This window comes from Myotis brandtii, unplaced genomic scaffold (genome assembly GCF_000412655.1).
Source record: "Myotis brandtii unplaced genomic scaffold, ASM41265v1 scaffold966, whole genome shotgun sequence".
Classification (NCBI taxonomy): domain Eukaryota; kingdom Metazoa; phylum Chordata; class Mammalia; order Chiroptera; family Vespertilionidae; genus Myotis; species Myotis brandtii.
Window position 1 is genome coordinate 426,519 of NW_005372000.1, and position 13,657 is coordinate 440,175.

The window sequence follows — 13,657 nt, forward strand, 5'->3', positions numbered from 1 at the left end:
TGGCCCAGTCTCAACTCCACATCATCCCGCAAACTCACTCTGAGTTTGACTTTTTCTCGGCCCCAATTCCCTGGTGTGCCTCTTTCGGGAACATACTCTCCACCAGAAAGGGCGAGCCATGGAAAATGTTGTTGTCCACATCAGGTGGGCAGAGAAACTACAGTGTTTATGTTAGCGCAGCCCAGGGATAACCAGAGGGGCCTGCTCAGCCGCCCGCCTCCGATCTCTTATGCCTCTGGGGGTTGTGTTTGCGCCCCCAGACTGGCAGCCTTGGGGAGGCTCTTGGGTGTTCCCAATGTTCCACTACGGACCTAAGCCTGCCTGGGCCCGAGGCCTCGCTTCGTGGCTGGGCAAGCTGCGCAATGGAAACTGTGGGCGGGCGGGGCATCCTCTGGTTTGTTGCCAATAGTCCTCGCCAGGGTTTAGCTGCAGGGCCCATTTCCTGCTTCTCTAGCGCTTACTGTTGGGTAGCATTACCCCGTTTGCTTCTATTTCTCTCCCCTCCCTTTCGTTGGGCTTCCTGGGGAAAGCCCAGGGCGCCCAGCTGCTGCACCCCAAGCTGGGAGGGCAGGCAGGACGCCATTTCCTTTGAAATCCTTATGAGGATTAGAGTAAGTGCAGGTATCTTTGTTTTCGTGGAGGTAGGTTGTGGCTGCTGCCTGAAGTTGTTTTTTAACTTTTTCTGGAAATAGGTGAGAATATTTGCTGCAAGTGAAGGAGATTTGAAATTGCTGCTGGAAAGGGGAGGAGAGTGAGCACAGATGTAGGCCATGAATTTGTAATGTTCAGTTTGGAAAATCCAATGCCTTGTCTTTAGCAATCCTTGGTAAACCAAAGGTAGGCTTAGAAATCCAAGCAATCTGCTGATACTGGTGATCTCTCTGCTCAGCTAATCTGTGAGGCCACTTGATACCAACCGTGAGAGAAACTGTGTCATTCAGGATGGTTAAGTGAGTCTGGAAGGCCCCGAGGTCTGACTTACACAGAAGTACGGCAGAGGATGGGCAACTATTGCCAGAAACCTGGTGATGTCCCATTGATGACCGACTTCTACAAATACAAGGTCATGGAGCCTGACCCCTCTGCTTAACACAAGAAAAATGGACTCCCTCGGAGGCCAGATGGGAATCACCATCTCTTCCAGTGGGACTGTATCTGTCCAGAGACACCCGTCACGATGTGCCAGTTAAAATGCTTTCAAACTGAGGGAACAGACAACCCGATTAAAACAGCTCTTAGAAACAGGAAATCCAATCCAAAGATAATTGAAAAAGACCATTGTAGGGTGATGATTGAATGTGGGTCAGTCACAGCTCCAAATCTGGTTCTTTACACTGTGTCCCCTACAGGTGTCAGTTTATTCCCAGGCTGGGAGCAAGGTGACTGTAGCAGTTCCAAGCCTCATATCTCTGCACAAGATCAAGAGAAAAGAAGAGACCCTCTTAAAATTTAAGACATTTATTTCTCAGAAGCCCCCCAGAATGTTTCCACTGGGTTACATGGACATTCCAGGGGGAAAAAAAATGCTTGTCAAGGGTTCCTTTTATACACTGGCCCATCCCCTTTCCAGAACATAGCATACTATGAGGAAGGATTGGCTTTATTTTTTTAAAAAATCCGCCCTGACCAGATAGAGCATCAGCCTGCGGACTGAAGGGTCCCAGGTTCGATTCCGGTCAAGGGCATGTACCTGGGTTGCTGGCACATCTCCAGTAGGGGGCGTGCAGGAGGCAGCTGATCGATGTTTCTCTTTCATAGATGTTCCTAACTCTCTATCCCTCTCCCTTCCTCTCTGTAAAAAAATCAATAAAATATGTTTTTAAAAAAAATCCACTGGGCCAGCGTGGCTCAGTGGTTGAGCATCAACCTATGATCCAGGAGGTCCCGGTTCTATTCCTGTTTCAAGCTAATCCCCAGTGGGGGGCATGCAGGAGGCAGCCAATCAATGATTCTCCCTCATCATTGATGTTTCTATCTCTCTCGCCCTCTCCCTCTAAAATCAATATATATATATACTGATATACACTAATAAAAGAGAAACATGGTAATTGGCGTACGACCGCTACCCTTCCCATTGGCTAATCAGCATATCCTTATGCAAATTAACTGTCAGCCAAGATGGCGGCCAGCAGCCAGGCAGCTGGAAGCAAGCAGGGAGGCTCGCTTGTTCCAGTGACTGCAGACTCCAACGTTCCCCACCTGACTTGCCGGCCTCTGAGCTGCAACTCTAAGAAACATTGTAACAAATATAGAAGCTAAACAAAACCCCAGAAACCAGCTTTCAGCCGGCCGGGATCTCAGAGCTGGAGTTATACATTGTTTCGATTATAGAACGCAAACAAACCAGATACCTGCTTTCAGCAGCGGAAGCCTCAGAGCTAGAGCCAGAGCTAAAGTTGGCCCAGAATAAAAAGAAAAAAAAGAAAAAAAGGAGCAGTTGGGAGCTTCAGTCAACAACCGCCAGCCTGAAAGCAGCCCTCAGCCCCTCACCCAGACTGGCCAGGCACCCCAGTGGGGACCCCCACCCTGAAGGGGGTGTGACCAGCTGCAAACAGCCATCATCCCCTCATCCAGGCTGGCCAGGCACCCCAGTGGGGACCCCCACCCTGATCCAGGACACCCTTCAGGGCAAACCAGCCAGCCCCTACCCATGCACCAGGCCTCTATCCTATATAGTAAAAGGGTAATATGCCTCCCAGCACCGGGATCAGCGGAGCAGCGAGGCTCCCGGCACCGGGATCAGCGTGACAGGGGGCAGCGCCCAAACCCCCTGATCGCCCTGCAGCTCTGTGTGTGACAGGGGGCGGGGCCACAACCTCCCTATCCGCCCTGCTCTGTTCGTGACAGGGGAAGGCACCCCAACCCCCTGATCTGCCCTGCTCTGTGCCTGATAGGGGGGAGCTCCCCAATCCCCTGATTGCCCTGCGGCTCTGTGTTTGACAGGGGGCAGGGCCACAACCTCCCTATCCGCCCTGCTCTGTTCCTGACAGGGGAAGGCACCCCAACCCCCTGATCTGCCCTGCTCTGTGCCTGATAGGGGGGAGCTCCCCAATCCCCTGATTGCCCTGCGGCTCTGTGTTTGACAGGGGGCAGGGCCACAACCTCCCTATCCGCCCTGCTCTGTTCGTGACAGGGGAAGGCACCCCAACCCCCTGATCTGCCCTGCTCTGTGCCTGATAGGGGGGAGCTCCCCAATCCCCTGATTGCCCTGCGGCTCTGTGTTTGACAGGGGGCAGGGCCACAACCTCCCTATCCGCCCTGCTCTGTTCGTGACAGGGGAAGGCACCCCAACCCCCTGATCTGCCCTGCTCTTTTGTGCACCGGGCCTCTAGTATATATATAAAAGCCATTGCACCTTTCATAGGGCTGGACCTGCCTGCATATTACATATCTGTCTCTGTCTCTGCCTGATTCAAGAACAGTTGGCTGCTCCCTTGACTTAAGTGAGAGGAGGGAAAAGGAAAAGGGACAGATAAGGTTCCAGTGCCTTGGATGGTATCATAATGAACAAAGAGGCAGAGACACTACAGTTCTTTTTTTTAAAATATATTTTTATTGATTTCAGAGAGGAAAGAAGAGGGAGGGAGAGATAGATAGAAACATCAATAATGAGAGAAAATCATTGATCGGCTCCTGCACGCTCCACACTGGGGATCAAGCCTGCAACCCAGGCATGTGTCCTGACTGGGAATCGAACTGTGATCTCCGGTTCATAGGTCGACACTTAACCACTGAGCCACGCAGGCTGGGGGACACTGCAGTTCTTAACATCATTCCTGGGGGCAGGGCCAGGTGGGGTGGGGAAATGAGCATGTGCCTTCAGGGCTTTCCTGGGGTAACAGTACTTGACCCTGTGACAGGTAGTGAAACGTGTATTATATCCCATAGAAGCTCATGGGAGTGTTTGGGTTTTAGAGTCAGTGTATGCTCCCCCTTGGAGTTCTTATACACTCCATATCTTGGGTTATCCAAAAGACCACATACTTTTAATGGATTCAGGGTGAGAAGGCTAAAAAGGGCTAATTCAAATGTAATCCTGATATTTGGGGGGCTAGCAATTGGAATCCATGCCAGCAAGCTAACCTATAATTAAGTCATTACCTCCTTCCCAGAAACTGGTCTTGCAGAATCTGTTACAGAGGCAATAAACCTGTGAACAGTGCACTGCCCAGAGGGAGGGGTGTTATTGCTGGCACCAGGCCAGGCCATCAGATATGGCCTGGAGACCCCCAACACCTGAGGGCCTCTTGCAAAGCCCACAAAAAGGACCGGAAGCATAATCCATATTTGCGGGACAAAGACCACAGGGAGATATAAAATGAAGGTCCCTGCAGGTTTCGGTACTCTGATTTGGAAATTATTTCCCGGAGTCCGCCGGTGTAATTAAAACAGTGTCTCTCCACTTCTTCAAAGAGTCGCTTGGTTTTTCTGGGATCTTCTGCAACAAGGGGAGCCTCCATGATTGGCCCTGGCCAAGTTACAGGCCAACAGTCTGGTCAACTCTACCCCTTGGGCCCTATAAATCAGAAAGAAAGATGAGATTTGAGGTCTCTGTCTCTCCCACCAAGACAGTTTGGGGAGAAGGGGTGAGACAGCAGATCCTAGAAGAAAAAAATATAGCAAAAGTATTTAGGATGTTGGACTAAGGCAATGCTTCCAGCAGCTGAGAAGTATACTGCTTTTAAGAGACAATTGCTGGCTTACTACCAGATACCAGTGGAAAAAGTCACCAGGGGTTCCTGGGTTGTTTTGTAAATTGGAATGGCTGGTCTCACATAGCAATACAGCCCAGCAGTCTTTGACTATTAAATAGGAAAAAAATTATGTGAGTTAATTGTACAAAAAACATCCCTGATCCTGAGCCTCACTTTCAGCTGCCAGACAAACAGGGACATCCTCCAGGGACTTAACCTTTGAATCAAAAGTAACAACGTGCAGCAGAGAACTACCTATCTTCTAACAGGGAATGAGCCACAGTGGACAGGCACTACCTTCCACCCTTTGTCATTGACATCCTGCCTACGGAAAGGGTATGGCCATTCCACACAATGAAGGAGCTCTGTGCCACGGGCAATTAAAAGAGCTATAAGTTTGGGGCAACAGCAAGTGAGGGGCAGAAAAAAAAACAAGTTTACCAACTAAGTAACTCAATCAACATGCCATGGGTGGATGCTTTGGTCGAGGCACCCTGGGTGCGTCAGAGCACCATGCACCTGCGATGAGACAGAGGTTGGCAGGAGCCCAGAACTTTGGAGTATCTGGTTGCTGCTGGAGCCAACTGTCAGGATTTGAGAGCTGGGCTCCTCCTGAAAAAATGTCCTGGAACATTCCAAAGGCAAAAAAAACCTAGAGAAGCAGTAACTGAATAGACTCTATTGAACCTCTTTCTGTAATCTCAGGAATTCAATGGGCCTTGATGTGGGGGAGGCCTCGCCTGAATTTGAGCTTGCATTTTTGGACAAATCACTGAGGAGCCACCATCAGAGCCACTGCATCCTCTACCTAAAGCTAACTCAGCTACAGCCTCCAATCCAGGAACAAGTTTTGCTACCCACAGAGTAAAGGGCAGGGCAGATCATGAGGTGTGGCCTAACTCAGAGGTAGCCCTTTAGACTGAGAGATAGAATAGAGCATTGAAGATAGCCTTGACCAAGATGACTTACAGGAAATTATATATAGCTAGGGCCCTGCAACCACTTTTATCATAGTACCAACATCCCCCTGTGTATCTGGGGCTGGGCCCAAGGAAGGAGAAGTCATTAGGAGCCACTTACTACTACCCCAACTGGGAAATAATATGACTGGTATGATTTAGCACATTAGTTGGATGGTGTTTAGTTATGAGATTTTTTTCTAAACAACTATCATTTGTTTGGTGTCTAAAGAAGCTATATTAGCTATCCTATTTAACAAGGGAAGGGGGAGAAGTGAGCCTATCTTGGGCAAAGAATAGCATTAGCTCTTGCATCCCAGCCCACTGTAAGGCAATTGGCCTGGTTCAGTGATATCGCACAACACAAAGTACCATAGTGAATATTTCTTATTCTGTTTGGATTCGGTGCCTTGTAGAAACAGAGGTGAAGGCTCTCAGAATCAGACCGTGTGTATAATAATTCACTCGCTAAGCCAGCCAGGTCTGAAAGGCATTGAAAAGGGAAAAATTGTTTTAATAGGTCTGCCAGCTTACCCATTTAACTCAAGGGTAAGAACGATCCCTGAGACTGGTGGGATGTCCTTGACACTGATGCCCCAGCTTTTTGGTATCAAAATCCCAGCCAGTCAAGTGCGATGGTATCACAGTGATCCACCGAGTCCCCTGGAGATAATATGCTATGCAAAATCCATCCACCATTGGCTATTCAACTTGCCTGTTTATGGCAGCTGCTGCTTAACCATCACTCCTCCTTATTGTGGGGAGTTGGGTGAGCCATAGTGTCTTGGCTAAAACTGAAAGCAGTTACCATAGGAGAGTCCTGCAGCTTAACCATGTGGTGCACAAATCTTGCAGGACTTGATGTCTGGGAGGGGGTACAGAAAGACACACCCACCTGACCCCAACTGTCTCACATGATCCATCTCCCAGAAAGTTGCTTGCACTACCTAGTCCTTGCCAAAAACTTGTGTTTGTCCAAGTCAGGGACTCCCCTCTCATCCTTTCAGTCAATCTGGGACCATTAGAATGAGAGGGGGAAATAAATAGGAAAGATTTTAAGTGTCAAATAGTATGAGAAAGAGGGAAACAAAAGAGAGGGGAGGAAGTCAGTTAAGACTAGAGTTAAAATCTCAGAAAACAGATTGAGTTAAATATATACAAACTAAAAGAAAAATAAGCTGAAATTAAATTCCAATATGCCAGTTAGATAAGAAATGGATGGTTGAGTTGAAGAAATAGAGCTGATCTTTATTTGTCTGTCCTCTACAACACATCTCATGTTGCCCAGGCTCTTAAACAGTATGTACACCTGTTATAGTTTCTTTACCAGATGAACCGATCCAAACCTTCAGAAGAGTTTGAACCCTTGGTGAATTAGCCTAGAATTGTACTAATATTTTAATTCACATTTTCCACCAGACATGGCAGAATAAAAATTTCTCCAGGCCTCTGTTATCATGGATCTCACTCGGGCATCACTTTTTTTGCAATGAATGGAAGGCCATTCAAGCTAGCTAGGCCTCACCCAGGATGAGAGAGTCTTCAGCACTCTGCACCAGGCAGCAAAGGTGGGGACAGCAACCACATTCTCTCGAGGCTCTGTTGCTGCAAACCTACTTCCCAGAATCCATTTCTCTTCTAAACAAGGATCAGTTGGTTGCAAAGAACAGAAACTATCTCGGTTAACTTAAGTGAAGGTAGGTTTACTGTAAAAGGATTGGCAGCCACCCCACCCCCAAAGCAGAGTGTTGAAACAATTTATTGAGTCTGGAGCCCTTCCTGAATTAACGAAAGGGAGGAGCCATTAAAGGATAATATAGCTTATTTATTATTTCAATAGCTTCCCAGGCAGAGCAGGAAAGAAACCAGACCTCTTTTCTGCACAATAATGGGACTCGCTAACTCTGGGGAAAAGGCGAGAGGCCCTTCTAATTGAGGAAATATATCCTTTTTCAACATGAGTACTCTCTAAATATTAATGTCTGTTTTATGGGAGCAGTAGAAGAGCTAATATAACAATTGTATTAATCAATGAACTGCCAAGATTTCCACTCACACATGTAGGAATATTGAAAAGGAAACCTAACCAGGAAGATCTGAATCCACAACTAGTTACAGATCCAGGCTTTTTGTCATCATCCCCCACCCCCACCCCGACTCCTATATCCACAACTCTGCAAGACTTGGGTAACAATAGGCATCATTTTTAACTGCCTAGAGTCTTGGGGGCCCATCTCAAATTGGCACACTCTGATTTAGGACTTTGAGGTAAGAAAAGAGTGGTAAATTTGGAGAGAGAGAGAGAGAGAGCCAAGAAGTGGGATCCCTTCCTGTGAAGGGAATGGAAGTTGGTGGGATTTTGAATTGAACAAATATTAAAAGGAGGGCCCATGGACAAGGAAAGGTTGTACATCTAAAAGCCAGGGGGCTTGTGAAGGAGTTGATGTGCAGCTACCATCCCTTTGAGAAGTAAAGAGAAAGTCTAAATAGGGAGTGCTCTATCCTTCCCTCATTGACATTGAACTCCCCTTCTGAAATCTCCTCAACTCTCTGTGAAGAAACCTGTATACAAATACCAAGGCTATTGGTAATTTTGGAAAGACTAGAGGCAAAGAACTGTAAGAGGAAGAAAGATCTGCCCAACCATCCTCCTTTGATTTATTAGAGAGAGACACTAAGTGGGCTACAACATGGAGCTCCTGGTGGTGACAGGCCAAACTGAGAGCAGGGTGAAAACAGCCATGATGATAGGACAGTGCCGCAGAGATGACAAAGTTGAGAGGCAATAAGACTGAAGCTTGTGGGTATTCATGTAGATTAGATACTGTCCTCTGTAAGAGGAAGTGAGGGAGGCTGGGCATTCACAGTGACCAGATACCATCTAGGTACAGTTAGTTCCAAACCACAGTTTCAAGTCCAAAGTTCTATACCCCCCTCACACACATACACACAAACACGCTCAGGGCTCCCATACTTCCTCTTGCTGCCTTAATTCTTCTGCATGAATCGTGTCAGGCAATGCCTCTTCATCGATTTTCACTAAGAAAATTGAAAATTTCTTATTGCAAGAGGGAGGAACTCTGATGTTTTGGATGGTTGGTCATGGGAAATGTCACATCAATGTCTACATCAGAGTCTACCCCCACAACTCCTCACCTCACACACACACACACACACACACACACACACACACACACACACACACACACACACACACACACACACTTTCTCTCTCTTCCCTTCCTCTCCTGAATAATCAGAAAACACTTTTTCTTTCTCTAGTCCTGGTTTGACACATATTCCAACTCCTTGGCTTGTATGTCAAAAGAGCCTGTCATGAAAGTTCTTCTAAAAATTGCAGTGATCTCTCTTCAGCGAGTCCAGTGAGTGTAATTTTCTCATACACTTAGAATCAAGTGGCCCTCTCACAGAATCTAAGAACAACAACACCCAAAAAGTCTGGGGAACTAGAACAAGGAGATCAGTGAGCCAGGCCTCTCCCTCTGATTCCCAAAGCCTCCTGATCTCTTAGCTCTATTACTCTCCATGGGCCAGCTCCATGCTGCCGCCCCCAACCTGGCTCTCTGTCCCTGCTTATCAGCAATACACATGGTGAGAAAATCTAGCTCAAGTGCCTACTGTCAAATGACTACACACTATGTCTTGGCTGAATCTCTTGAGAGAGAAAGAGAGTGAACATCTGACTGATAGCCCTGGATCAGATCCAATAGGCTGTTGCCCAGAGGTGAGAGAATGAGATGAATGTGGTAACTGTGGTGAGTGTTACAGGATCTGTGGGCAAGGCAGGCAGGGGAGCTTGTCTACTAAAAGTGGCTAGTCTATTCATCCTTGTTGGTGGTTGGAGTCCCCTGTTCCCTGCCCAAGTTCTGAATCAGTTGAGAAATAATGTAAAAGTTAAAGGCAAATGAGAGCTCAAAATAAAAATACTACTAATAACGTTGATATAGGCAAATGTGGTTACATCATTCAATACTGAACCCCCATGATTAAGGAGACTAAACCACCCACTCACAGACCATGAAAGAAAACCATAGCTCCCTTTCCCACCCACCCAACTATCCAGGGAAGACCCCTTTAAATTTTACTTCATGGAGAAAGAGAACAGAATGTGTGTAACCTGGGAGAGCCTGGCTAAAGAGAAAGAATCAGAGAAGTAGTGTTGAGTATGCCGATTTATTCTTCCAAAATTTACCAGAGAAGTGACCCTTTTGCCCCAGAGGGGTCAAATCAAATATCAAATCTGAATCTGATCAAGTGTCCATATCTAACTACCAATTCACCAGCAATATGTGAGACAATGAAACACCTTTAATGATATCATAGGGGTTTATGCATACTGTGAGTCATCCCACATGACAAATGACCCAGATTCCTCAACCAATAAATTGCAAGGAAAAAAATTTAGAAGGGATATATACAGAAAGTAACCTCAAAACTGATTTTTTTTAAAACTTAAAAAAAAATTATGAGACCACCTGGAAAATTTGAGTGCTAATTGAATATTATATAATATTAAGAAAATAAGTTTTGACTGTCATGATGGTATTGTGGTTGTGTTTTCTTAAGTGTCTTTAATTCTCACACAGTTGAAGGCACTGTAGTCAAAACCTGATAGAAATGAATAATAATATTCTTGGCTACTGATCTCAGTAGATAAACTAATAAAATCAATTAAACACTTCTGGCACACAAAAGAAGTGAATTACAATTTTATGGGATGTTAACTTCAGAGTTAACATCCACACAGATGTTAACTCTGAAGGCTTTGCACCATATGTCTTTAGTTTTGTTAACCATACAATGGAGGTTATAATGCATCAATAAACAACCCATGTTACAAAAACTAGTCAAGTTTTTAGTGTCTTTATCTCTTAGAGAAATATACTAAATTACTTATAAGTCAAATTATATCATGTTGAGGATTTACTTCAAAATAAGGTAGAATAAGGGTGGGAGGAGGTTGGTGCTAAATGGAGGGTTAGAGAATACAGATAAATAAGATTGGCTTCCAGTTATTGTTAAGGTGGGTTATGAGTACATGAATCACTATGCATTACATATACTATTCTCACTTTTTTTAATTTATTGATTGATTTTAGAGAGAGAAGAAGGGAGAGAAAGAAAAAAACATTGATTTGTTGTTCCACTTATTTATGTATTCACTAGAGGCCCAGTGCACAAATTCATGCATGATTGGGGTCCAGCTGGCCCACCCCAATCGGGGTGGATCAGGACCGGGCCTGTTGGAAGGAGGAGACAGCAGGAGGTTGGCTAGCCAACCCCACCCCTGATTGGTGTGTGTGTGTGGGGGGGGGGGCGATCAGAGATGGAGCTGGCTGAGGGGAGGGGCCGCAGGTGGTTGGCCGGCCGGCTCTGCCCCTGATCAGGGTGTGGGGGGCCAATCTGGGGTGGGGCCAGGTAGAGGAAGGGGCTGCAGGAGGTTGGCCATTGGCCCCACCCCCTATTGGGTACGGCGTTCCAGTTGCTGGCTTTTTATATACATAGATTGGTTGATTCTTGTATGTGCCCTGACCAAGAATCAAACCCACAACCTTGGTATATCTGGATGACACTCTAACCAACTGAGATGCCTGGCCAGGGCATACTATTCTCTCTTCTATGTAAGTACTCTGAAGCCCAAACCTTAAGCTATGAGCCCTGGCCTCACTAAAGCCTCTTCACATGTCAGTTGGGTCTCCAAATTCTACTTCCTGTTTATTTCTTTTTTAAAAAATATATTTTTAAATGATTTTTAGAAAGAGAGGGAGAAAAGAGAAGCATCTATGTGAGATTGACACATTGGTCAGCTGCCTCCTGCACACCTCCTACTGGGGATCGTGCAACCCAGGCATGTGCCCTGACTGGGAATCCAACTGGCAACCTTTTGGTGCACAGGACAATGCCCAACCAATTGAATTACACTGGCCAGGGCTTCCTGTTTATTTCTTAAGGCTCCTGGTCCATTTAATCAGATGTTGAAGTTCTGTGGACTCCCAATAAATACCCCCTTCCCTCTCCTGGATTTAAAAGCAGTTAAAAGATAGGAGTCAAAATATTATTTTTATTATTGATAAAGTTGGTATTGGAGAAGGTGGCATATATCATTGGACAAATGAACTTTCTAATAATGAACCCCAGAAATAGAGAGAGGCTCATCATGGGTCAGAATAGAAAACTGAGGTCTCGCCGTAACTGATTTGGCTCAGTGGATAGAGCGTCGGCCTGTGGACTGAAAGGTTCCAGGTTCAATTCTGGTCAAGGGCATGTACCTTAGTTGCAGGCACATCCCCAGTAGGAGGTCCCCAGTAGGTGTGCAGGAGGCAGCTGATCGATGTTTCTCTCTCATCGATGTTTCTAACTCTCTATCCCTCTCCCTTCCTCTCTGTAAAAAATCAATAAAATATATTTTTTTTAAAAAGAAAAGAAAACTGAGGTCTCCCCCACTGAGGTAAGTCCCTTTAAAATGCCCTACAGAATACATACTTTTGTGTCAACCTGACTCCCAAAGAGAGAAATTTGTCATTAGAACAAGTTATTGACTCCTTTTCTGGGGAGAGAGGCCAAGAGTGTCACTCTAGAGAAGCTTCCTCCATGTGAAATAAACCATCGGGAGTGAGGGGAAAGCATTCTCTCCAATAGTAGCCAAGACAAATCATCCTAATCAACACTAGCACCCTTTCCCCCCTTTCTGCTGTGTCATAAGAAATGTGAAATGAGCAGTTCCCAGTGTCCAATTGAGTAGAATCATTATTACAGTCCTTTAGTACAAATGTCCCTGACTTGGATAGTATAAGAATCTTGGTGTCAGAAGGCCAACATTTTGAGAATGATTATTAAAGTGCAATTATGAGCAATGACACATCCATCTTCCAGGCTGTATGAATGGTAGGTTTTTCATCCTCCTAACCACTTCTGCCTGGTGGCTGTGTCCTGTGCAGAGCTTTCTGAACATCAGGCTTGGGTCTGCTCACCCTCTGTCAAAGATCCTGGGTGGGGTTTGAGGGAAGGTGGCATGAGCTCTCATTCATTTTAATGACTGCAGAATATTTCATTAGAAGGAACACTAAGTCACATTTTACCAATTTAACCAACCCTCTACTCGTGGTATTTTTGTTGTTACAAAAGAGCTGCAATGAATATCTCTAGGAAGGCCCCTCCTGTAGAGGAGCGTATAGTCCAATGGAAGAGAGAGATGTTATGATGCAGAGGAGCAGTATGGGTGAAGGTTTCGGGTGGGGTGTGCATCACCAGCACAGCTCTTCAGGAACTTTCCAGCAGCCCTGTGTGCCTGATCCTTAGAATGGAGTAGGGAAAGGCTGAGGGTGGCAGGAACTGAACAGCCAAGGACTTTGCATGCCACTGTGAAGTGCTTGGACTTTATTTTATCTTATACACAGTAGAGGAGTATTGGAGGATTGTAAGGAAGGATTTTCTATACGCTCCCACTGGTGGCAGTGTGGAAAATGGTCTGGAGAGGGATAAGGCTTAAGATAGGAAACCAGCCCTAACCGGTTTGGCTCAGTGGGTAGAGTGTCGGCCTTCGGACTCAAGGGTACCAGGTTCAATTCTGGTCAAGGGCATGTACCTTTGTTGCGGGCACATACCCAGTAGGAAGTGTGCAGGAGGCAGCTGATCAATGTTTCTCTCTCATTGATGTTTCCAACTCTCTATCCCTCTCCCTTCCTCTCCTTAAAAAATCAATAACATATATTTTTAAAAAAAGATAGGAAACCAGTTGGGGGACAGAACTAGCTGTGTGACCTTCAGCAAGCCACACAGCCTATGGTTTCTGAAAGGGCAAGGGCTATGCCCTCCATCTTGCCCCAGGGTAAGTGCTCCATCTTACCTTGGCCATGTGCCACCTTCTTCCCGGAAGTCCAAGCTTCTGCTGGCCACGCCCGGGATTTTAAACTAACCAATGACAATCAAGGGACGTGCGCGCCATAGAGATGACCACATCCTGTGTAACAAGACCTGACTTGC

The 13,657-nt window shown here is 46.1% G+C and overlaps 1 protein-coding gene across 1 annotated transcript in view; it reads right to left on the minus strand.

The window, feature by feature from the left end:
* Positions 1-13,657, minus strand: part of PRKCDBP (protein kinase C, delta binding protein) — a 21,391-nt gene that overhangs the window by 1,749 nt on the left and 5,985 nt on the right. Inside the window, exon 2 of the mRNA XM_014533318.1 lies at positions 13,611-13,618. Within this exon, the coding sequence (XP_014388804.1) occupies positions 13,611-13,618 (8 nt within the window). The remainder of the gene's footprint in view (positions 1-13,610; positions 13,619-13,657) is intronic.